General features: G+C 40.5%; 1 protein-coding gene across 1 annotated transcript in view; it reads right to left on the bottom strand.

The window, feature by feature from the left end:
- The window catches only part of MAST3 (microtubule associated serine/threonine kinase 3), a 308309-nt gene that overhangs the window by 230244 nt on the left and 50993 nt on the right, over positions 1-27072 (bottom strand). Inside the window, exon 3 of the mRNA XM_053702937.1 lies at positions 25897-25969. Coding sequence (XP_053558912.1) covers positions 25897-25969 — 73 coding nt within the window. The remainder of the gene's footprint in view (positions 1-25896; positions 25970-27072) is intronic.

The raw sequence follows: 27072 nt of genomic DNA, 5'->3' as shown, positions 1-27072 counted from the left end.
CTCAACTCCCTGCCTTTCCCATCCCTAGAGGAAAGCTATAGCATGCTCTTCCATAACCTGATACCATCTACATTTAGCGACTATTCTTCTATTCTATCATTCTGACAGTTTATATATTTTTTTTTATTTATTAAATTTTTTATTAAGGTTTTTCTAAGATACAATATTAAGCAAGTGTTCAATAGCATACACATTGAGAAAATCACTAATTGTTCTGTTGTTACATGCAAGTACAAAATAAGAGTTTACAATACATAATACTATTTAATATTTTGAAGTCAAAACAGCACTATCAGCCATAGTAGTGCTGAACAGCAAGAATGGAACCTCATTTTTTAAGGAATATATGTGCCTCCAAAACTTCAAAAGGCCACTCACGGACCCCTATAAGCTTAAGTAACTCAGAAGAGGAACTCTAATGGTACATACGGTCATTCTTGGACCTTGAAACTTAGCAGAAAAATTATAGCAGGATTAGTAAATTATAAAATATTAAGATAACAAAGCACTCTAATGTCTGCTGGACAAGTTAACTGTGTTAAAGTTATAATAGGGGTGCCACTCTATAAGAGATACTTATAAGTACATAAATGGTAAATAGATTTGAGCTGGGCAATGTTAGCTTGGTAGGTGGGAATCGTCACTTGACTCAGCCTATATCTGTTATGGAGGGTAGACTTGTGCTGAACATGGAGAAGCCTTAAAAACATTGAATATTAGCGTACTGCAAGTATTCAGGTGCAGAACATAGATTAGAATTGCTCTCAGGTATGACCAAGTCGGGGAGTGACTGCTAAGACTCATCAGCTAGTGAAAAGATTTGGGTATTAAATCATCTATTGACACTTACTATACCATACTGTAGTAAGCCATCTCATAGCATAGTAGATCTTTATTGCCAAAGGTGGTAGTAGTATATCCACTTAGGGAACATAGTTTGTTAACTCAGGTAAGCCCTTTACAAGTACTTAATGCAACTCTGTTCTCACTAATTCTCACAACCTCAACACTATAGTATATAAAGTATATTGCACTGCCTCAGTCGCTAACAGCACGGAAGGATATTGGACGACTTTGGAGAGGTTATTGATAAATGCATTCTAATTAATCGTAGCAATAAGAACTACCCCAATGCTTAGTACCATATCGGAAGTATATCCCATTTTTTTTGGCATTGTAAAACTAGTTTTTTGGCTAGGCCGCATCCTAAGAATTGCCAATGATCCAGATTAGAGTGTCTGGTAGAGTAGACTGTATGTTAGTGGTGCAAAAAAGAAGTCCAAAAAGCCCCATCATACGCCAACCTGTTTATGGGTTGGTGGGAGAGGTGCCATGTCTATGGAGGTACTGGCGTTCCCTCAACATACATAGTCAAATACATCAGTTACATAGATGACCTACTCATAGTATGGTCATCTGATGAGGAACAGGCTGAATGTTTTGTGAGGAACCTGAACAAAAACATGGTAGGGATACAGTTCACCTTTGAGTGGAATAAGGACAGTATTAACTTCCTGGATGTATCTCTTAAGGGTTTGAAGTCAACAGGCAAAGTGATTTCCACTCTCTTCAGGAAGCCCATAGCGGGCAATAGTCTGTTGCACGTACGCAGCAGTCATCCCGAGCATGTCTTCAGGGGCATTGCTAAAGGTCAGTTCAAGAGGGTAAAAAGAAACTGTACCCTTAATGGTTCCTTCCAACAAGAGAGTGGGCTTCTTAGCCAAAGGTTAAAAAATAGATGATACCCAAAAAGGGTGATAGATAGAGCCTATACCATCGGTTCAGTACATGAATAGGGAATCCTTGTTCACCAACACGTCCAGGACCTCACAGAGGACTGGGCAAACTGACCAACTACAACCTAGATTTGTGACTTGTTTCTCAGATCAATATGACCAGATTCGTAAAATTATTAACAGGAATCTGCCCATATTGAGGGGAGATAAAAAAATTGAGAGATATTGTGGTCAAAGGCTGTGCTTTTACAGCAAAGCGGAATGCCACGTTAGGGAACATGTTATCCCCCAGCCTCCTAAGGGATAAATCCTCTGGGAGCTCTTGGCTACACTGTAATGGCACCTATAGGTGTGGTAAGAGAACATTTATTTCTTGTGATCATGTACAGATCTCCAAGTCGTTCACTCACAACCAGACAGGGGAAGAATTCCCAATTAAGGGGTGTGTGAACTGCAAAAGCATGTATGTCATCTATCTAGTGGAGTGCACACAGTGTCAAAGGGTATATGTAGAAAGGACCACCAGGGAGGTGGGTACCCGCATAATGGAACATCTGTCCTATATTTCTGGGGGAAAACCATGTTCGGCCCGGTCTAGGCATTTTTTTGGAGATCCACAATAAAAAGTGGATACGTTTTAAATGGAGGGCAATTGAGCAAGTACAGAGACCACTTAGAGGTGGGGACAAGTTCTCCATACTCTGCAGACAGGAAACCTATTGAATTTTCAAACTGAACAGTTTGATTCCAATAGGTTTCAATTCCGAATTTGACATTATAAATTTTTGGCCTGTACATGCTTATGAGGCAAGTTTCCAGCCTTTTTGCATCCATTTGTCTTTAATTCACCTTTAGACATTTGCTGCTGTTATACATCCCATTGCCTTTTTTGTTATAATTATATGCTCTTAGTGACCTATCTTGCATTGATCCATATGCTAACTGTTTAGTATTAACCAATTGAGTGTATATTTATTTGGTTTAGTTTTTGTTGCATTCTTATTTAAAATGTATTTAAGATTTTACAGTATATTTATATATGTCTGCAATATGTGTTACTAAATATATCTCTCTCTGCCTGTCTATGCGAGTAAGCCCCAAACTGTTATGCCCTTATATGTGTCACTACCATTCAATATATTATATTATAACCATGTCCAGTTTAATTATTCTAATCATACTCTGTGCATTTTCATTAACCAAACAATTAAGGGTTAATCCTTAGCCGACCTCACCCATCCCTCTTTTGTTTTAACCTATCAGAGAGTGGTAGACTGTTTTTAAGTTTGCCTCAATTGTAGAGAATCTAGGTCTATGAGTACGGTGTTTTGACACCGAAACCGGTCAGACTATCTTTTTTGGTCGGCCAATTGATTATTATTTTTTTTTTACTATCTCCTGTGTGCTTTTAACTTTATACTCTAATAAAGTTTGTTTTTTTATCTTTTGCTATATCAAGGCTTTTTGGACTTCTTCTTTTGCATTATAATTTTAAGTGGACTTCAGGGATCTGCTCCATTTTTAAAGCCTTGATGTGTTTACTAGCGTATCTCTAATTTACAGCCGTGTTTGTGCTAAGCCGGGCAAACTAAGTGACGTCAGCTTCTGATACTGTCTTGCTGTTTGGACCTGATGGAGAGGCCCTAGTCATGCGATCGGATCACGTAGGATAGAGGACACGAGAAGGAGTGCGGCAAGTTGTTTCCCAGCCACTCGTTCCAGCAATATCTATCCTGAATCTGGACTACAGGACTTCCGATTTTCTTTGCGAGAGTGGGTGAGTGAAGTTCCCTTGATATGTCACATTATTTTGGATTCCGGGATTGGGGACTGACACGCTGATACCAGAGAGAAGGTGGTCAGTTTAAAGCCACCGGTTTATCTCCCAGTATTTTCCTGCTTGATGTGCGATTCCCACACACAATACGGATTGAACTTTGGAGTTACTTCTGTATATCTTGGGGTGGCAGAGTTTAGTAACAACCTGTCCAATAATTAATTCTAGTGAAGTACCATTCCCCAGAATACTGAAGTGTAAAGTATACATACATGACATTATATCGGTATAGCAGGATTTTCTCATCAATTCCATTGTCAGAAAATAAAAGCTGCTACATACCTCTATGCAGATTCATCTGCCCGCTGTCCCCTGATCTGAAGTTTACCTCTCCTCAGATGGCCGAGAAACAGCAATATGATCTTAACTACTCCGGCTAAAATCATAGCAAAAACTCTGGTAGATTCTTCTTCAAACTCTGCCAGAGAGGTAATAACACACTCCGGTGCTATTTTAAAATAACAAACTTTTGATTGAAGATATAAAACTAAGTATAATCACCATAGTCCTCTCACACATCCTATCTAGTCGTTGGGTGCAAGAGAATGACTGGGAGTGACGTAGAGGGGAGGAGCTATGTGCAGCTCTGCTGGGTGAATCCTCTTGCACTTCCTGTTGGGGAGGAGTAATATCCCAGAAGTAATGATGACCCGTGGACTGATCACACTTAACAGAAGAAAAGGAGTGCTGCCACCTAGTGCTGTTGATAATGTATAACATGGTTGCAAAACTGCTGCCTTTAGTGCTGCAGACATGTGCACACTCCTGAGCTTTCCTTTCCTGCTTTTCAACAAAGGATAACATGAAAAGAAAGAACATTTGATAACAGAAGTAAACTGGAGAATTGTTAAACTGTATGATTCATGAAATTAAAATTGTGGGTTTTATGTCCTTTAAGATCTAAAAATACCACCATTTGAACAGGCTAAAAATTTTAAAAAGTTCATTTAAAACAGTTTACTTTGATAACAACAGAAAGAGCATGTTTGTGCAATACTTGTCCTTGGCATTGAAGTAAGCTGGCTGATAAGCTAAACTACTGTAATTCTATTGGTGGACAGCGAGCATAAAACATAACAGTGTGTCTTTTTTTCAGAACAGGACAATCATATAAAGTGATAGTAAAACGTTCCCCTCTGTATAAACAGATCCTGAATGTTAGCAATATTTAGAGTTTAATTCAACAGTTGTAATATAGATGAGCTTTAACTTACCTTTTCATGTAGAGCTGAAACTCACATTCCCTGCACACTGGCAGCCCACTTAAAAAGTAATTTTTTTGGTGAGCTAATGGTTTGAACTATTCTCCAATCGGCACTCTAGCTACACTTTTGGTAGCTAGAGCACTGATTGGAGAACAGTTCAACCGTTAGCTCACTAACATTTAATAGTAAGGTAAAGCTTATCTTTATTACAACTGATGAATTAAAAGCCATATAAAATATTGCTAACATCTGTTTATACAAAGAGGAAAGTTTACCATCACTTAAAAAAAGAAAATGTATTGCATTTAAATAGCACACAAATGGCTACAAAAATAGTGATGTGACATTGTGAACAAGTAATGCATTTAGAAATAAAAATTACATATCTACAAATAACTGATAATAAGACCGACAAGACCACATGTTTTCTGTGGCATATGCACATATGCAGTGAGGGCCCGTACACCAGTATTTAAGCTGAGAGAGCTGGCGGCGGTGTGTGTTGTGTGTCTGTGAAGACTTAATTTGTGCCATACAAGTCACTAGTGACACTATGAGAAGGGGTGATGCACGCCCTCACCGCTTTTGTGCATATAATGCTGGGGGGGGGGGGGGAAGTAAAACTTTTACTAGAAGCATTTTTTTTTTTTAAATGGAAGTGAATTGGGAAAATGTTTCTATTCAAAAAGAACAACAACAAAAAAATGTACTGCCTTATTGTTTTTATATTATTCAAGGGTCACGTTTACTTTTTTTTTTTTTTTTATTATTTTATCTTTAATTTACATTTTAATGTAAACTAAGGGGTCTTGTGTGTGCATAGAGATTTAAAAAAATAAAATAAAATAAAAAAATCGTACCAAAAATAAAATTATGCATATACGAGTCCTTTTTCGTGACTGCTATATGGCTCTGTTTCCTCCATTGCTTACAATAATGTTTGCCAGCAACCAGATGGTGAAGATTTGCAGCAAGAATTCAAACATGTTTATATTCTTGCTTACTTTTTGAACGGCATACCAAGCAAATATGGCTGCCCAAAGCATGAAATATTAAATATTTCCCTGCAACTTTTCAAGCATCAGCCAATGAGCTGTGTATATCAGCTAAGACTGAATTTGAATAGCGGCTTGAATTTTTCAAGTGGAGTTTGACACAAATTGGCAATCTCACTTAGTTTTCAATAAGGCAAAATAAAGATACAAATATTATAGGATATTGGAAAGCGAAAATGAAATAGAGGAAATCATGAGAGAAACAGGAAAACACTAGTATGGGAATATAAGTGATATAGAAAGAAAACAAGGAAATTAAATAAAGCGAAACTGGCAAAAAGGAAAAAGAAGAGAAAAATCACAAGGTGTAGGAGAGGGAAACGGATGACAGAATAGGTATTGTAAACTAGATTGTAAGATCTGTAGGGATCTCTAAACCTTCTGCCATAGTTTTTCATCCCCCCATCTTGAATTATTTATTGTACCCCTTGTATAGTGCTGCTGAGCCTGTTGGTGCATTACAAATGAAGATAACAACAGTAAATATACATACACTTTCATAAGGATAACAGATTCAGAGCAGTATTCATACTGACAGAGCCCCCACAGACAGGGAATGTAGAATACAAAACACTCAGATATATAATCATGCACTGACCTATTCATCAACTGCTAAAGTCAATACCAAATGTATACTCTGTTAAAGGTAAATTGGAAAGTTGTATAAAATTGTATGCTCTATAAGAATCGTGAAAAAAAATCCTAAGGTTCCTTAATAAAGTCTCACGGGTTTAAATTTCATTTCTATGCCGATACTCAAATCTACCTCTCTGCACCAGACCTTCCTTGCTAACACATGTCGCTGTCTTTCTAATATATCATCCAGGAAAACCTCTCACTTAAGTTACATTTCTCAAAATCTGAGCTGCTTATTTTCCCCCCTTCTTCCAAAATCTCTATCTTTAAATTTCTATAACTGTTGATAACAACATTATTACCCCAAGCCTGCATGCCTTAATGTCTTGGTGTCACAAATGACTCAGATCTTTCTTTCATTCCCAACATCCAGTCTTTGGCCGATTCCTGCTGTTTCCACCCTAAAAATATCTCCAAAATTTGCTGCTTCCTCACACAAGACAACTAAGATTTTGATCAACTCTCTGATAATCTATCGTCTTGACTATTGCAACTCCATACTTTCATGTCTCCCTAGCTACTGTATCTCCTTTACAATCCATAATGAATGCCTCTGCCAGGCTGCTCGTTCCTACATGTCGCTCCTCATCTGCTGTACCTCTCAGCCAATCCCTTCACTGGCTTCCTCTTGTCTCCAGAATAAAAAAAACTTAAAATCCTGACTCTGAAATTCAAGGCCCTAAATAACACCGCTCCCCCTATATCTCAGACCTCATCTTTAGAAAATCTCCCGTCCCCTTTGCTCTCCTCCTTTCTTGTTACCTCCTCACTTTCCCATCTACATGACTTCTCCAGATTGGCCCCTAACTTTCCAACTCTTATATTATCAAATTTGCTTCATTCTCTTGTTATCCTTTACTGAAGGAACAGCATTGCACTATTGGTAGCTATATGAATACATCTAATTAGCCAATCATAAGAGACAAATGTATGCAGGCACCAATCAGCAGCTGGCTCACACTAGAGTAGGATACGTGTGTATTCTTTTTCATCAAGAGATACCAAGAGAAAAAAAAGCACATTTGAAAATAGAAGTGAATTTAAAAGTGTCTTAAAATTACCTGCTCTATCTGAATTAATGCAAGTTTAATTTTGACTTTCCTATCCCTTTAAAAAGGCTCTACTGTTCAGGAATACAAACAATATACACTAACATTTCTTATCTCAGTTCCTCTACTCCTTTTGTCATCCCCTTAAACCACCGTAAACTTGTAAGCCTACTAGCCCAGCTGCTTTATAGATCACCTTTATGAGAGCCCATTTACAAAAGAGCAACTTTTCGCAGGGCCTTCTACCCAATTGTTTACTTTAAATGCTACTTTGCATATTAGACCTTGTTTATAGTGAGAAACAAAGAAAAGGAAAGAAAGAAAAGAAAGAGAAGAAAGAAAGGAAAGGAAAGGAAAGAAAAGGAAAGAAAGAAAAGAAAGAAAAGGAAAGAAAAGGAAAGAAAAGGAAAGAAAGAAAAGAAAGAAAAGAAAGAAAGGAAAGGAAAGGAAAGAAAGACAATTACAGTGAAAATGATCCCAAAATGTCCTCTTAATGGGATGGACAATTTTGTTTTAGAAGTTTATGTAAAATGCAATACTTTCTATACAGAAGAAACTAGGCTCATCAAAACTGTCTACTAGGTAAAAAAACTAGGAATACATGTTGAGTTTTTAGGCTATTTAGACTTTAATTTATTTACATTTTAAACGTCTCTATATGTCCAAAATCAACACATCTTGATGAATAACCATACATAGAATATATATAGAATCCCATACCTTGATTTTGAGGTGTAATGGGAACGATCACTCCCAGAGCTAAGAGGTCTTCTATACAATGTAAGAACGCCTCTCTTTGTGTCTGGTCTGCAGATAACCTTGAAATTAGAAACTTGCCTCTGGGAGGACAAATTTTGAACTCCAGCCTGTATCCCTGAGACACTATTTCTATAGACCAGGGATCCTGAACGTCTCAAACCCAAACCTGAGAGACGAGGGAAAGTCTACCCCAAACAAAAGCCGCTCCCGATTGGAGCATGTCCGTCATGCTGTTCTCGATTTAACAGCAGGCCTATGGATTGTTTCCCCTTATACTAAGATAGATTGGGTCTCCATGCAGGTTAGTCTGTTCCAGATTGGAGGTAGTAGAGTAAGGATTTCCCTTGCACCTTCAAAAAGAAATTACTCTATCGTTCCTTCTGTTAGTTTCTCTTATCCTGCAGAACAGGATAACCCTTACCTCCCTGGATATCAGAGATAATCTCAGACAGACAGAGTCCAAACAAAGTTTTCCCCTTGAAGGGAAAAGGCTAACAGTTTAGACATAATGGACACAACCGCAGACCAAGGCTTTAACCGTCAGGCTCTCCGTTACCTACCGCACCTGGGGTTCTCAGGTGGTCTTTTCAGGTACTGACCAGGCCTGGCCCCGCTTAACTTCCTGGTGCCTTCAAGGCAGTTTGGCAGTAGAGCCTCTAAACAATATGCCGCCGCGTTAGTGACGGTAGCGGTGTACACAGCTGGCTGTCATAAGCCCTGTTGTGTAAACGTCTCTTAAGTAAACCCTCTAACTTCCATAGGGTCTTGGAAGCCACAACTATCCTCTATGGGAATAGTAGATCTCTTAGCTAAGATGAAAACGGCTCTTTGGAAAGGTATCCCAGGTTAAACCTTCAGGTAAATTAATTAAACAGTCTGAAATCTTTTCCTGAGATAATACCGAAGAATCTTCCTATTCAGGCCTCTGTGAAGAAAACTTCGGAAAAACTTTCACTGATGTAACACATGTCCTCTTTCCAGCCCCGCAGCATGGGGAAAAAAGGCAAGGTAACTCCAGGAGGAGATTAATACGAAGCGCAGGGCACTGCTTGTGAGGGCTATAACATTGGGACACTTGAGGAGAAATTTGCGGCATTAAATTGAACCTTATCAATAGATTCTGAAACAGTATCTGCCTTAAAAATGAGGGTTTTTTTTTTTTTTTTTTTGGTTTTTACATCGGCATCAGAGCATTAGCATTACAAAAGTCATCTAACAGGACCTTCCAAAAAATGAATTATCAAATAATAGTTGAAATTCTTTATTAAACAGTTAAAAACATAAAAGGTGTTACCGTGTCTTTAAATGGTAAAACATCACACTTTATTTTTTGCGTGTTACTGTGTCTTTAAATTTTAAAAAGTCACATTTTATTTCTTGCGTGTAGAGGAAAAGTTAACAGTACTGGAGGAAAAGTCAACAGGACTCAAATGTAGCAGAAAGTACCTACACCTCAGTTTAAACCTTACTGAGTTGTTGAAAACAGTCCCTCTGACATCAAATAAATCTTTCAGCCCAAAAGACCGAACACAGCCATGTAGAGCTGTCCGGTTCACATGCAGCTCACTAGATACTGTCCTTATCCTTTCCGAAATCACCAGGAAGTTACAGAAGTCTAAGCAAGTCATAGCACGCAAACCAAAGTGGCGCTACTCGAAGTTCCGCCCATCGTGGGCGTTATCAAAGGCAAATCCCGGTCGCCATTTGTTAAGGAAGTCTGAGTAAGTCAGAGCGCGCAAGCCAAATTGGCGCTACTCGAAACCCCGCCCATCGTGGGCGTAAACAAAGGGAAATCCCGGTCGCCATTAGTATTGCAACGGATTCCCGTTTGAAAAGTTAAGCCGATAGTGAATAAACAGACTAAGTCTGTAGCCAAAATGGGTCTCCTGCTCCTTACTAGCCAGCAGCTTAGCCCATCAACACGTAAACAAACATTCACTGTATACTGAGCCGTTTATCTACACAGACCCAGAGATTAAAGCTTATAGTGAAAGTCCTAATCTCTCCTCAGCTCCAGTGCCTGCTAATAAAGGTGCTGTCTAAATTATCCTCCTCTACAAATAGGAGTCTATGTCCCATATAAAAAAGTGCTCTTTTTCTGAGATTTTATTTTCCCAGACCCAGAATAAAAAGTCAGCACTTACCTTTTAATTCTGCCCGACAGCAGGGCAGCTCAGCAGGTTTAGGAGGTCCTCTCCCTCCCATAGCCCTCTGGAAAAGGATAAAGCCTGAGTCAACTTACTTAGGCTATCATGGTTAGGGCAGCATAAGTATGGGAGGCGCAGTGAGAATTATGTCCCACAAGTTCCCATTGCTCTAAAGCCACCAAAGCTCTACTGTAGAGACTGAAATGGAACCAGGCTACACCCCAGGACAAAGTAGCACACTCTGGCACAACTTTAAAATAAATTCTTGATTGAAGAATCTTTAACACACACCTCACTTTACCTCTTCCTATCACTAAAGTAGGCAAAGAGAATGACTGGGGTGGGAGGGAAGGGAGGAGACATTTAACAGCTCTGCTGTGGTGATCTTTGCCTCCTCCTGCTGACCAGGAGGTGAATATCTCATAAGTAATGAAGATGATCCGTGGACTCATTGTGTCTTTAAGAAAAAAGTAATAAATCATCTCCAGCATGTATTAAGCAATCACTGTGCAGTTTTTAGGAATGTCAAAATTATGAATTCCCAAAAATGCTCTTCCACCTCACTGGCGCCAGTGGAAAAATTATTTTATGATTTAAAATTTGATATTTTGAGTTTCATTTCTCTTTTTTTTTCAGTAAGTTTGCTTTAAACTGATCAATAAACCCTGCTATATTGCATAAAATAAATAAAACACCCATTACGTCATTTACATGAGATATATAAGGCTATATTAATATCGTTTGTGCTAACAATAGATTGCAAACGTATTAGTGACATATTAACCCCCTTAACGACCGACGACGTACAGGGTACGTCCTCTAAAAAATGTCAGTTAACGACCAAGGACGTACCCTGCACGTCCTCAGTCTGGAAAGCAGCTGGAAGCGATCCTGCTCGCTTCCAGCTGCTTTCCGGTTATTGCAGTGATGCCTCGACATCGAGGCATCCTGCAATAACACTTTCTGGCCATCCGATGCAGAGAGAGCCACTCTGTGGCCCTCTCTGCACCGGACATCGATGGCCGGTATCGTTGGTGGGTGGGAGCCGACTTGGGAGGCAGTGGGCGGCCATCGGTGATCTCTGTAAGGTTGAGGGGGGCGGGATCGGGGGCGGAGCTTTCGGGGGCGCGCGCGCATACACGGGGGGTGGCGGGCGGGCGCGTGCACGGGGCGGGAGCGGGTGGGAACCGCTACACTACAGAAAAAGTTAGGAGTAAAGTGTAATAAAAAATTAAATAAACCTTTATTTTAAAAAGCATCTAAGCGATCTGGAAGGGGTGGGGGGTTGGTATTGGGGGGGGGAAGCTACACTACAGAAAAGGGACATTTTTTTTTTATAAAAAAACATTTTCACTAAAATGGGTACTGGCAGACAGCTGCCAGTACCCAAGATGGCGCACATTAAGTCAGAGGGGGAGGGTTAGAGAGCTGTTGGGTGGGGGATCAGTGAGGTTGGGGGCTAAGGGGGATCCTACACAGAAGCATATGTAAATATGCTAAAATAAAATGCACAAAAAAGCCCAAATTTTCCTTTTATTTTAGTACTGGCAGAGTTTCTGCCAGTACTTAAGATGGCGGGGGACATTTGTGGGGTAGGGGAGGGAAGAGAGATGTTTGGGAGGGATCAGGGGGTCTGATGTTTCAGGTGGGAGGCTGATCTCTACACTAAAGCTAAAATTAACCCTGCAAGCTCCCTACAAGCTACCTAATTAACCCCTTCACTGCTAGCCACAATACACGTGTGATGCGCAGCGCCATTTAGCAGCATTCTAATTACCAAAAAGCAACGCCAAAGTCATATATGTCTGCTATTTCTAAACAAAGGGGATCCCAGAGAAGCATTTACAACCATTTGTGCCATAATTGCACAAGCTGTTTGTAAATGATTTCAGTGAGAAACCTAAAATTGTGAAAAATTTAACGTTTTTTTTTAATTTGATCGCATTTGGCGGTGAAATGGTGGCATGAAATATACCAAAATGGGCCTAGATCAATACTTGGGGTTGTCTACTACACTACACTTAAGCTAAAAATACCCCAAAAAGCTCCTTACATGCTCCCTAATTAACCCCTTCACTGCTGGGCATAATACACGTGTGGTGCGCAGTGGCATTTAGCGGCCTTCTAATTACCAAAAGCAATGCCAAAGCCATATATGTCTGCTATTTCTGAACAAAGGGGATCCCAGAGAAGAATTTACAACCATTTATGCCATAATTGCACAAGCAGTTTGTAAATAATTTCAGTGAGAAACTGAAAGTTTGTGAAAAAATTTGTGAAAAAGTGAACGATTTTTTGTATTTGATCGCATTTGGCGTGAAATGGTGGCATGAAATATACCAAAATGGGCCTAGATCAATACTTTGGGATGTCTTCTAAAAAAAAATATATACATGTCAATGGATATTCAGGGATTCCTGAAAGATATCAGTGTCCCAATGTAACTAGCGCTAATTTTGAAAAAAAAAATGGTTTGAAAATAGCAAAGTGCTACTTGTATTTATGGCCCTATAAGTTACAAAAAAAGCAAAGAACATGTAAACATTGGGTATTTCTAAACTCAGGACAAAATTTAGAAACTATTTAGCATGGGTGTTTTTTGGTGGTTGTAGATATGTAACAGATTTTGGGGTTCAAAGTTAGAAAAAGTGTGTTTTTTTTCCATTTTTTCCTCATATTTTATAATTTTTTTTATAGTAAATGATAAGATATGATGGAAATAATGGTATTTTTAGAAAGTCCATTTAATGGCGAGAAAAACGGTATATAATATGTGTGGGTACAGTAAATGAGTAAGAGGAAAATTACAGCTAAACACAAACACCGCAGAAATGTAAAAATAGCCTTGGTCCCAAACGGACAGAAAATGGAAAAGTGCTCTGGTCACTAAGGGGTTAATCAATGCAAGGGGTTAGGCACAAAGTCAAAATCCTGCTTCCAGAAGAAGGTGCAGCTACTGATTCAACCATACTTAGTATGCCTGAGCCTGAATGGTTCACCAGCCATATTCGTATCTGAAGCAGCACTGCAGCATTAGCCCCCATCAGCATGTGACATTGCTTACTTGCTGATATATACCAGCCTCACCATGTAACCAACACATTTCTCATGTACTAATGAGGGATTATAGGGCAAAAACGTGGTTTCTCTACCTGTAACTATCCCTTTATGTATTAAAGCAAACTAAAATTGCTCTGCACCAACACAAGTAATTTGTGTTTAAAATGAATACAAGGAGCCAAAAGATGAGGTATTGTAAAGCTCAGTCGATAGTGAGTTTTTGGTTTTGGTTTGTGAACAGATGTGCAGATTTGTGATACAATGAAGTATTGTTTGGTATAACGATTCAAATACATTTAGAAATGAAGTTAAGTTAAAGGGACATTCCAGTCAACATTTAAATGCACATACATTTATTACGTTTGAATAGAAACATATTGGAAATATAAATGTATTGGCAAAAATGCTTCTAGTAAAAACTATCACTGTTTTAGTGTTGACATATTTCTCTGCACGTGCATGTGAAGCATAGCTAGATATTGTCACTACACACACATTTTATATAATGCAGCTTCTCAGATCATCAGTGGGGCTTGTATCATGTCAGTAATTAACCAATTGAGTCATTATCAGATGGTACTGAGCAAGTGCTGTGTTTAAAATGTTGGTGCACGGTGCATACTTAAATACACTTTTGAAACAGCTATAGCTTTTATTTGAAGCATTTTTGCTAATGCATGTATATTACAAAATTGCTTCTGTTCAATGCCAAAATGCAACCATTTGGTTTCCAATTTTGGCTGGAATATCCCTTTAAGCTTTTTTTTTTTTCCTGTTCAATGTACAGTAGTACAGCTTGACTGACAGAAAGCAGAGCTCTCACCCAGCTTCTGTGCCTGTTCTAGGATGACTCGTGTCAATCAAGGTGCTGAGAGGGCGCTCTACTTTATGTTGGTGTGGGCTGATGAACCAGCAACCGTTAATTAAAAAAAATAATAATAACACGTGTGAGAGGAAGGCAGGTGCTTTTTGTATTTCTGTAAAAATGGTCCCGCATAATTTAAAGAGACATTAACCCCCCCCCCCAAAAAAAATCATAATCCAAATAGAGCAGGTGTCTTCAATTTTCATCTGTTGTCAAGTTTGCTTCATTCTCTTGGTATCGTTTGTTGAAGGAGCAGCTATGCATTACCAAATACATCTGGTGAACCAATAAAAAAGTGGCATTTATGTGAAGCCACCAACCAGTCGCTAGCAAACAGTAATGCATTGCTGCTCCTGAGCTTACCTAGGTATTCTTTTTAACTAATTAAGCCAATAAGCTAATAGAAGTTAATTGGAATGTTGTTAAACACATGTTCTGGCTGAATCACGAAAGAAAAAAAAAAACATAATTTATGCTTACCTGATAAATTTATTTCTCTTGTAGTGTATCCAGTCCACGGATCATCCATTACTTGTGGGATATTCTCCTTCCCAACAGGAAGTTGCAAGAGGATCACCCACAGCAGAGCTGCTATATATCTCCTCCCCTAACTGTCATATCCAGTCATTCGACCGAAAACAAACAGAGAAAGGAGAAACCATAGGGTGCAGTGGTAACTGTAGATTAATTAAAATTTAGACCTGCCTTAAAAGGACAGGGCGGGCCGTGGACTGGATACACTACAAGAGAAATACATTTATCAGGTAAGCATAAAACATAATTTATGCTTACCTGATAAATTCCTTTCTCCTGTAGTGTAGTCAGTCCACGGGTCATCCATTACTTATGGGATATTAACTCCTCCCCAACAGGAAGTGCAAGAGGATCACCCAAGCAGAGCTGCTATATAGCTCCTCCCCTCTACGTCACACCCAGTCATTCGACCGAAAACCAAACGAGAAAGGAGAAACTATAGGGTGCAGTGGTGACTGGAGTATAATTTAAAATTTAGACCTGCCATAAAAAACAGGGCGGGCCGTGGACTGACTACACTACAGGAGAAAGGAATTTATCAGGTAAGCATAAATTATGTTTTCTCCTGTTAAGTGTAGTCAGTCCACGGGTCATCCATTACTTATGGGATACCAATACCAAAGCTAAAGTACACGGATGACGGGAGGGACAGGCAGGATCTTTATACGGAAGGAACCACTGCCTGAAGAACCTTTCTCCCAAAAACAGCCTCCGAAGAAGCAAAAGTGTCAAATTTGTAAAATTTGGAAAAAGTATGAAGAGAAGACCAAGTTGCAGCCTTGCAAATCTGTTCAACAGAGGCCTCATTCTTAAAGGCCCAAGTGGAAGCCACAGCTCTAGTAGAATGAGCTGTAATCCTTTCAGGAGGTTGCTGTCCAGCAGTCTCATAGGCTAAACGTATTATGCTACGAAGCCAAAAGGATAGAGAGGTAGCAGATGCTTTTTGACCTCTCCTCTGTCCAGAATAAACGACAAACAGGGAAGAAGTTTGGCGAAAATCTTTAGTTGCCTGCAAATAAAATTTCAGGGCACGGACTACGTCTAGATTGTGCAGAAGTCGTTCCTTCTTTGAAGAAGGGTTAGGGCACAATGATGGAACAACAATCTCTTGATTGATATTCTTGTTAGTGACTACCTTAGGTAAGAACCCAGGTTTAGTACGCAGAACTACCTTATCTGAATGAAAAATCAGATAAGGAGAATCACAATGTAAGGCTGATAACTCAGAGACTCTACGAGCCGAGGAAATAGCCATTAAAAACAGAACTTTCCAAGATAACAGCTTGATATCAATGGAATGAAGGGGTTCAAACGGAACCCCCTGTAAAACGTTAAGAACTAAGTTTAAGCTCCACGGTGGAGCTACAGTCTTAAACACAGGCTTAATCCTAGCCAAAGCCTGACAAAAAGCCTGAACGTCTGGAACTTCTGACAGACGTTTGTGTAAAAGGATGGACAGAGCTGAGATCTGTCCCTTTAAGGAACTTGCAGATAAACCCTTTTCTAAACCTTCTTGTAGAAAAGACAATATCCTAGGAATCCTAACCTTACTCCATGAGTAACTCTTGGATTCGCACCAGTGTAAGTATTTACGCCATATCTTATGGTAAATCTTCCTGGTAACAGGTTTCCTAGCCTGTATCAAGGTATCAATTACCGACTCCGAAAATCCACGCTTTGATAAAATCAAGCGTTCAATTTCCATGCAGTCAGCTTCAGAGAAATTAGATTTTGATGTTTGAAAGGACCCTGAATTAGAAGATCCTGTCTCAGAGGCAGAGACCAAGGTGGACAGGATGACATGTCCACTAGATCTGCATACCAGGTCCTGCGTGGCCACGCAGGCGCTATTAGAATCACTGATGCTTTCTCCTGTTTGATCCTGGCAATCAAACGAGGAAGCATCGGGAAGGGTGGAAACACATAAGCCATCCTGAAGGTCCAAGGTGCTGTCAAAGCATCTATCAGGACCGCCCCCGGGTCCCTGGACCTGGACCCGTAACAAGGAAGCTTGGCGTTCTGGCGAGACGCCATGAGATCCATATCTGGTTTGCCCCAACGTCGAAGTATTTGGGCAAAGACCTCCGGATGAAGTTCCCACTCCCCCGGATGAAAAGTCTGGCGACTTAGGAAATCCGCCTCCCAGTTCTCCTGGGATGTGGATCGCTGACAGGTGGCAAGAGTGAGACTCTGCCCAGCGAATTATCTTTGATACTTCCATCATCGCTAGGGAACTCCTTGTCCCTCCCTGATGGTTGATGTAAGCCACAGTCGTGATGTTGTCCGACTGAAACCTGATGAACCTCAGAGTTGCTAACTGAGGCCAAGCCAGAAGGGCATTGAGAACTGCTCTCAATTCCAGAATGTTTATTGGAAGGAGACTCTCCTCTTGAGTCCACGATCCCTGAGCCTTCAGGGAATTCCAGACAGCGCCCCAACCTAGTAGGCTGGCGTCTGTTGTTACAATTGTCCAGTTTGGCCTGCTGAAGGGCATCCCCCTGGACAGATGTGGCCGAGAAAGCCACCATAGAAGAGAATCTCTGGTCTCTTGATCCAGATTCAGCGTAGTAAAAGCGCCAAAATAGGCCCCTCCCACTCACAATACAACAGTGAGGGAAGCTCAGTAAACTGTTTTAATTTAAAACAAACGACAGCCATGTGGAAAATAATGCCCAAAACAATTTTTCACCAAGTACCTCAGATAATTAAACGATTTAACATGCCAGCAAACGTTTAAAATCTAATTTATTAAATGTCATTAAAAGCCTGCTGCTAGTCGTTCACACTGCAAGTTAGGCTAAAAGTTATATGCATACAGTATTTTCCCAGTGAAGTGCCATTCCCCAGAAATACTTAAGTGTAAACATACATACATATCAGCCTGATACCAGTTGCTACTACTGCATTTAAGGCTGTACTTACATTATATCGGTATTAGCAGTATTTTCTCAGTCAATTCCATTCCTTAGAAAATAATATACTGCAACATACCTCTTTGCAGGTGAACCTGCCCGCTGTCCCCTGATCTGAAGTTACCTTACTCCTCAGAATGGCCGAGAACAGCAAATGGATCTTAGTTACGTCCGGCTAAGATCATACAAGAAAACTCAGGTAGATTCTTCTTCAAATTCTGCCTGAGAAGAAAAACCAACACACTCCGGTGCTATTTTAAAATAACAAACTTTTGATTGAAGATATAAAAACTAAGTTTAATCACCACAGTCCTCTCACACATCCTATCTATTAGTTGGGTGCAAGAGAATGACTGGGTGTGACGTAGAGGGGAGGAGCTATATAGCAGCTCTGCTTGGGTGATCCTCTTGCACTTCCTGTTGGGGAGGAGTTAATATCCCAGAAGTAATGATGACCCGTGGACTGACCACACTTAACAGGAGAAATTATGTTTTCTCTTGTTAAGTGTATCCAGTCCACAGATCATCCATTACTTATGGGATACCAATACCAAAGCTAAAGTACACGGATGATGGGAGGGACAAGGCAGGATTAAGCGGAAGGAACCACTGCCTGAAGAACCTCTCTCCCAAACACAGCCTCCGAAGAAGCAAAAGTATCAAATTTTGAAAATTTTGAAAAAGTGTGAAGCGAAGACCAAGTCGCAGCCTTGCAAATCTGTTCAACAGAGGCCTCATTTTTGAAGGCCCAGGTGGAAGCCACAGCTCTAGTAGAATGAGCTGTAATCCTTTCAGGGGGCTGCTGTCCAGCAGTCTCATAGGCTAGGCGTATTACGCTCCGAAGCCAAAAGGAAAGAGAGGTTGCCGAAGCTTTTTGACCTCTCCTCTGTCCAGAGTAAACGACAAACAGGGAAGATGTTTGACGAAAATCTTTAGTAGCTTGTAAGTAAAACTTCAAGGCACGGACTACGTCCAGATTATGTAAAAGACATTCCTTCTTTGAAGAACGATTAGGGCACAGCGATGGAACAACAATCTCTTGATTGATATTCTTGTTAGGAACCACCTTAGGTAAAAACCCAGGTTTGGTACGCAGAACTACCTTATCTGCATGAAAAATCAGATAAGGAGAATCACATTGTAAGGCAGATAGCTCAGAGACTCTCCGAGCCGAGGAAATAGCCAACTTTCCAAGATAAAAGTTTAATATCAATGGAATGAAGGGGTTCAAACGGAACTCCTTGAAGAACCTTAAGAACCAAATTTAAGCTCCACGGGGGAGCAACAGGTTTAAACACAGGCTTAATTCTAACCAAAACCTGGCAAAATGCCTGGACGTCTGGAACCTCTGCCAGACGCTTGTGCAAAAGAATAGACAGAGCAGAAATCTGTCCCTTTAAGGAACTAGCTGATAATCCTTTGTCCAAGCCCTCTTGGAGAAAAGACAATATACTAGGAATCCTAACCTTACTCCATGAGTAATTCTTGGATTCACACCAATAAAGATATTTAATCCATATCTTGTGGTAGATTTTCCTGGTAACAGGCTTTCGTGCCTGTATTAAAGTATCAATGACTGACTCGGAGAAGCCACGCTTTGATAGAATCAAGCGTTCAATCTCCATGCAGTCAGTCTCAGAGAAATTAGATTTGGATGATTGAAAGGACCTTGTATCAGAAGGTCCTGTCTTAGAGGCAGAGTCCATGGTGGAAAGGATGACATGTCCACTAGGTCTGCATACCAAGTCCTGCGTGGCCACGCAGGTGCTATCATAATCGCCGATGCTCTCTCCTGTTTGATTTTGGCAATCAGTCGAGGGAGCAGAGGAAATGGTGGAAACACATAAGCCAGGTTGAAGAACCAAGGCGCTGCTAGAGCATCTATCAGCGTCGCTTCTGGGTCCCTGGACCTGGATCCGTAACAAGGAAGCTTGGCGTTCTGCCGAGAAGCCTTGAGATCCAACTCTGGTTTGCCCCAACGATGAATCAACTGAGCAAACACCTCCGGATGGAGTTCCCACTCCCCCGGATGGAAAGTCTGACGACTTAGAAAATCCACCTCCCAGTTCTCCACGCCTGGGATATGGATTGCTGACAGGTGGCATGAGTGGTACTCTGCCCAGCGAATTATTTTTGAGACTTCTAACATCGCTAGGGAACTCCTGGTTCCCCCTTGATGGTTGATGTAAGCCACAGTCGTGATGTTGTCCGACTGAAATCTGATGAACCTCAATGTTGCTAACTGAGGCCAAGCCAGAAGAGCATTGAATATCGCTCTTAACTCCAGAATATTTATTGGAAGGAGTTTCTCCTCCTGAGTCCACGATCCCTGTGCCTTCAGGGAATTCCAGACTGCACTCCAACCTAGAAGGCTGGCATCTGTTGTTACAATTGTCCAATCTGGCCTGCGAAAGGTCATACCCTTGGACAGGTGTACCCGAGACAACCACCAGAGAAGAGAATCTCTGGTCTCTTGATCCAGATTTAGCAGAGGGGACAAATCTGTGTAATCCCCATTCCACTGACTCAGCATGCATAATTGCAGCGGTCTGAGATGAAGGCGTGCAAATGGCACTATGTCCATTGCCGCTACCATTAAGCCGATTACCTCCATACACTGAGCTACCGAAGGGCGCGGAATGGAGTGAAGAACACGGCAAGCATTTAGAAGTTTTGATAACCTGGACTCCGTCAGGTAAATTTTAATTTCTACAGAATCTATAAGAGTCCCTAAGAAGGAGACTCTTGTGAGTGGGGATAGAGAACTCTTTTCCTCGTTCACTTTCCACCCGTGCGACCTCAGAAATGCCAGAACTATCTCTGTATGAGACTTGGCAACTTGAAAGCTTGACGCCTGTATCAGGATGTCGTCTAGATACGGAGCCACCGCTATGCCTCGCGGTCTTAGAACCGCCAGAAGTGAGTCCAGAACCTTTGTAAAGATTCTCGGGGCTGTAGCCAACCCGAAGGGAAGAGCTACAAATTGGTAATGCCTGTCTAGAAAGGCAAACCTTAGAAACCGATGATGATCCTTGTGAATCGGTATGTGAAGGTAGGCATCCTTGAAGTCCACTGTGGTCATGTACTGACCTTCTTGGATCATGGGTAGGATGGTCCGAATAGTTTCCATTTTGAAAGATGGAACTCTGAGGAATTTGTTTAAGATCTTTAGATCCAAAATTGGTCTGAAGGTTCCCTCTTTTTTGGGAACCACAAACAGATTTGACTAAAAACCCAGTCCTTGTTCCGTCCGCGGAACTGGATGGATCACTCCCATAACTAGGAGGTCTTGCACACAGCGTAGGAATGCCTCTTTCTTTATCTGATTTGCAGATAGCCTTGAAAGATGAAATCTCCCTTGTGGAGGGGAAGCTTTGAAGTCCAGAAGATATCCCTGAGATATGATCTCCAACGCCCAGGGATCCTGAACATCTCTTGCCCACGCCTGGGCGAAGAGAGAAAGTCTGCCCCCTACTAGATCCGTCACCGGATAGGGGGCCGTTCCTTCATGCTGTCTTGGAGGCAGCAGCAGGCTTTCTGGCCTGCTTGCCTTTGTTCCAGGACTGGTTAGGTTTCCAGGCCTGCTTAGATTGAGCAAAAGTTCCCTCTTGTTTTGAAGCGGAGGAAGTTGATGCTGCACCTGCCTTGAAATTTCGAAAGGCACGAAAATTAGACTGTTTGGCCTTTGCTTGGCCCTGTCCTGAGGAAGGGTGTGACCCTTACCTCCAGTAATGTCAGCAATAATTTCCTTCAAACCAGGCCCGAATAAGGTCTGCCCCTTGAAAGGAATGTTGAGTAATTTAGACTTCGAAGTCACGTCAGCTGACCAGGATACCAGTCATAGCGCCCGAATGGCGAATCCGGAATTCTTAGCCGTTAGTTTAGTCAAATGAACAATGGCATCAGAAACAAATGAGTTAGCTAGCTTAAGTGTTCTAAGCTTGTCAATAATTTCAGTCAATGGAGCTGTATGGATGGCCTTTTCCAGGGCCTCAAACCAGAATGCCGCTGCGGCCATGACAGGTGCAATGCATGCAAGGGGCTGTAAAATAAAACCTTGTTGAATAAACATTTTCTTAAGGTAACCCTCCAATTTTTTATCCATTGGATCTGAAAAAGCACAACTGTCCTCAACCGGGATAGTGGTACGCTTTGCTAAAGTAGAAACTGCTCCCTCCACCTTAGGGACCGTCTGCCATAAGTCCCGTGTAGTGGTTTCTATTGGAAACATTTTTCTAAATATAGGAGGTGGGGAAAAAGGCACACCTGGTCTATCCCACTCCTTGCTAATAATTTCTGTAAGCCTTTTAGGTATAGGAAAAACATCAGTACACACCGGTACCGCATAGTATTTATCCAGCCTACACAATTTCTCTGGTACTGCAACTGTGTTACAGTCATTCAGAGCAGCTAATACCTCCCCAAGCAACACACGGAGGTTCTCAAGCTTAAATTTAAAATTAGACATCTCTGAATCAGGTTTCCCCGAATCAGAGATATCACCCACAGACTGAAGCTCTCCGTCCTCATGATCTGCATATTGTGACGCAGTATCAGACATGGCCCTTACAGCATCTGTGCGCTCTGTATTTCTCCTAACCCCAGAGCAATCGCGCTTGCCTCTTAATTCAGGCAACCTGGATAATACCTCTGACAGGGCATTATTCATGATTGCAGCCATGTCCTGCAAGGTAATCGCTATGGGCGTCCCTGATGTAATTGGCGCCATATTAGCGTGCATCCCCTGAGCGGGAGGCGAAGGGTCTGACAGGTGGGGAGAGTTAGTCGGCATAACTTCCCCCTCGTCAGAATCTTCTGGTGATATTTCTTTTATAGATAAAGACTGATCTTTACTGTTTAAGGTGAAATCAATACATTTAGTACACATTCTCCTATGGGGCTCCACCATGGCTTTCAAACATAATGAACAAGTAGTTTCCTCTGTGTCAGACATGTTTAAACAGACTAGCAATGAGACTAGCAAGCTTGGAAAACACTTTAAACAAGTTTACAAGCAATATAAAAAACGTTACTGCACCTTTAAGAAACACAAATTTTGTCAAAATTTGAAATAACAGTGAAAAAAGGCAGTTACACTAACAAAATTTTTACAGTGTATGTAACAAGTTACCAGAGCATTGCACCCACTTGCAAATGGATGATTAACCCCTTAATACCCAAAACTGAATAATAAAAGACAAAAACTTTTTGTTTTTTTTCAAACAGTCAGAACAACTGCCACAGCTCTACTGTGGCTTTTTACCTCCCTCAAAAACGACTTTGAAGCCTTTTGAGCCCTCCAGAGAAGTCCTGGAACATGCAGGAAGAAGCTGGATGTCTCTGTCACTATTTTTAGATGCACAGAAAAGCACTAAAATAGGCCCTTCCCACTCATATTGCAACAGTGGAAAGCCTAAGGAAACTGTTTCTAGGCAGAATTCAAGCCAGCCATGTGGAAAAAAACTAGGCCCCAATAAGTTTTATCACCAAATACATATAAAAACGATTAAACATGCCAGCAAACGTTTTATATTACATTTTTATAAGAGTATGTATCTCTATTAATAAGCCTGATACCAGTCGCTATCACTGCATTTAAGGCTTTACTTACATTACTTCGGTATCAGCAGCATTTTTCTAGCAAATTCCATCCCTAGAAAAATATTTAACTGCACATACCTTATTGCAGGAAAACCTGCACGCCATTCCCTCTCTGAAGTTACCTCACTCCTCAGAATATGTGAGAACAGCCATGGATTTTAGTTACTTCTGCTAAGATCATAGAAATCACAGGCAGATTCTTCTTCTAAATACTGCCTGAGATAAACAGTACACTCCCGGCACCATTTAAAAATAACAAACTTTTGATTGAAGAATAAACAAAGTATAAAACACCACACTCCTCTTACGACCTCCATCTTGGTTGAGGCTTGCAAGAGAATGACTGATATGACAGTTAGGGGAGGAGCTATATAGCAGCTCTGCTGTGGGTGATCCTCTTGCAACTTCCTGTTGGGAAGGAGAATATCCCACAAGTAATGGATGATCCGTGGACTGGATACACTTAACAAGAGAAAATTGGATTTCATGTTCCTTTAAAGAGCTGAAAAGTAAAGTCTGTAACCTTAAAATGATGCAAAACAGCATAAACTAGCTATTTTGATTTGCAGCTCTTGCAGATTACATCATTTGCTTTTTAGGCTTCTGTAGGGAGCCTGGGACAAGCACAGTTTAAAAGAAAAAAGGTGGTGTTTCTTGCCATTTAAGTAGTGGGGGGTTAATATATTTAATTGTGGTTTTCTTAGAAGGAGAATTTAAATCTCCCGGTCTCGTCGGACCAGGGAGATTGAGAGCTCCTGCCCGTGCGTGATTAGCATGGGCGGGATTGCACGCAAGCACAAAGTAGCGCTCATGTGCGATGTTAAATTCCGGCAGTGCATCGCTGCCCAACAGAGGAGAGCTGGGATGGACAGGTGCGAATATGTCCGCCCTTGATTGATAAATCAAGCCCATAATAGCAAATAAAAACAAACTCACATTCACACACAACCTCACGCAGACTAACACGCACATACTCTCACACACACAGAAAAGACACGCAAACTCACAGACACACACACACAAAGACACTGACAAAGACACACACTCACACCACAGCTAAGCATCACGTAGGAGCCGACACTCATTAAGAACAATTCTAGTACAGTAATACTAGGCAGTGTATATTTGCATCACATTTCCCACAAAACCCTAATCTTTACATATCCGGGTCTGAGTAAGCTTCAAACCGTGGACACACAAATGGAAACCCAGACTGTCCGGGTTATTCCTACGCAGGTGGCAACCCTAGTGTTAGAGTGTGAGTATGTATGAGAGAGCACATTAGAAAGTGTAAGTGAGTGTGGATAAGTATGTGTGTATTACATGTCTAAGCCCACACTGGGCATACCAATTCTGTGGGTGCAAGTGTGTGTAGGTTTCTCTGGGAAGACATATGTGTTTATGTGTCTACAGATCTGTGAAAATGGGGGTGTCTGGCTCTGCATTTCATGTGTCTCTCTAGGGCTGCATGTCTGCTTTATACGTGAGTAGTTCCACACATCAGTGACAAAGTATGTGTGTGATATAATAAACCTGAGCACTATACAGTATAGATAGTTCATCTGATATAACTAGATGCATACCTCAAAATATTGAGTACTTAAAGGGACACTAAACCCATTTTTTTTCTTTTATGATTCAGGTAGAGAATACAATTTCAAACAACATTACAATTTACTTCTATTATCTAATTTGTTCCTTTTTTTAGATATCCTTTGTTGAAAAAAATAGCAATGCATATGGGTGAGCCAATCACACTAGGCATCTATGTGCAGCCATCAATCAGCAGCTACTGAGCCTATCTATATATGCTTTTCAGCAAAGAATATCAAGAGAATTAAACAAATTACATAAAAGAAGTAAATTAGAAAGCCGTTTAAAATTGCATGCTCTTTCTAAATCATAGGGAAAAAAATTTAAGTGGGTTTCATGTCCCTTTAAGGGAAAAAAAACCCTTAAAATAAATCACAGAAAGCATGGTGAGTACAGCAGGAGTAGTAGTATCTATCAACAAAGCAGAATATATTCTATAAACACACACACTTGTGTTTGTATGTACATATGTATGTACAATGCTGTATATTATATATAAAAGAGTTTCTCTACAAGTGTTAGAAAGTGACAAGCGACAGAATTTAAGAATTTACCTGTCTGCACGAGGGCCATGACTGTAAACAGCAAAGATGGCAGCAGCAGAAGTTAAACAAATGAAAAAGGAAACAAAATGAGAAAACAACAGAACGATAAAGAACACATAAAATGAAAGTGCGAGATTATTTCATCATTTCAGTTTGACAATTTTTAAATATTTTCTGATGCCAATGACTTGGTGTCAGCAGAAGGGTCCCATGACTCACCAGAATACTCAGCCTACACACAACATGGACCAAAACAAGGTACAATGAAATAAAATACATAAACACATGGTATCAAATGCATGCACAGATATTAATATAACTGGAAATAAGTTAAAACAAATAAAAAGTGATGCAAATCCTACCTGCGAGCAAAGGGGAAGTTAACTGAAGCACTAGTGGAAAAATTCCTTGGGCTATCCAGAGGACTGCTTCCTGCTAACAAAAGAAGGCAAACTTATAATTCTGCACGACACAAAATATACTAAACAGAGTAATATGCATTATATAAAGCAACAGACATGAATTCTATTTCACATATTTATGTTCCTCCAAAACACTCCATTTCAGTAATTTTGTAGGTATATTATATTATATTCAAGTAGAACAGATCCTATATTAAAGGAAAACTAGAGCAACAATGAACCACTGAGACCTCGCTGGGAACATTTGGTGAGCCAATGACAAGAGATATGTTCACAGCTAATCATCACCAGCTAGCTCCCAGTCGTGCATTGCTGATCCTGAGCCTACCTAGAAAAAAAATCTCAAGAAAGAATATTAAGAGACAAATGTAAATTTGATAATAGAAGTGCTTTGAAAGTTCTCTTCCAATTGCATGTTCTATCTGAGCCATCAAAGTTTAATTTAAAATGTCAAGTCCCTTGAAGCATATACATAACAAATGGTGCATGAAGTAGTGCAGAAGTCACTATGATGATGTATCTGTACGCATAAGCATCCTGTGAATATACACAGCATAAAGACTGTACTTTGTATGGTTTAGGTTCAGTAATAAAAGATGAGACATCCTTGGATCCAGCATGTCTCAACTGCCAGCAATTTGCTTCAGACTCCTAACCTTGACTATTCTACATAGATGCGCACTAAGAATTAGCATAACCAGGGAGCCAAGAAGTCACTGCATCATTTTAGCAAGCTCCATTAAAGACTTTGTGGGAAGATATGAGTATATCACAGTACCACAAGTCTATATGGAAGAAAATTGCCTATATACAGGAGGTGCGATCTTCGTGTTTAGTTTGTATATACCATTAACCACGTAATCCTGAAAAACCGTGCCACACACTCTTTTTCCCCAGTAACATTATATTTGATTACATGTGTGTTATGGCCTACAGTTACAGCCTTCCGAACCACAGGAAGCCCTGACAAAGGTCACAGGCTGTCCAGGCCCTTGTAGCAGTAAAAGCTAGGAAAGAAAGGTTTACAGTCTTTTTCCTGATTTAGCAATATAAAGAAAATTATTAACACTCAAGCAGATTTACAGTCCTAAGGCACTTAACTGAAATACGAAGAAA

This window comes from Bombina bombina, chromosome 2, assembly GCF_027579735.1.
Source record: "Bombina bombina isolate aBomBom1 chromosome 2, aBomBom1.pri, whole genome shotgun sequence".
Taxonomy (NCBI): domain Eukaryota; kingdom Metazoa; phylum Chordata; class Amphibia; order Anura; family Bombinatoridae; genus Bombina; species Bombina bombina.
Note: the sequence above shows the minus strand (reverse complement) of the source record. Positions and strands in the feature narration are given on the sequence as shown.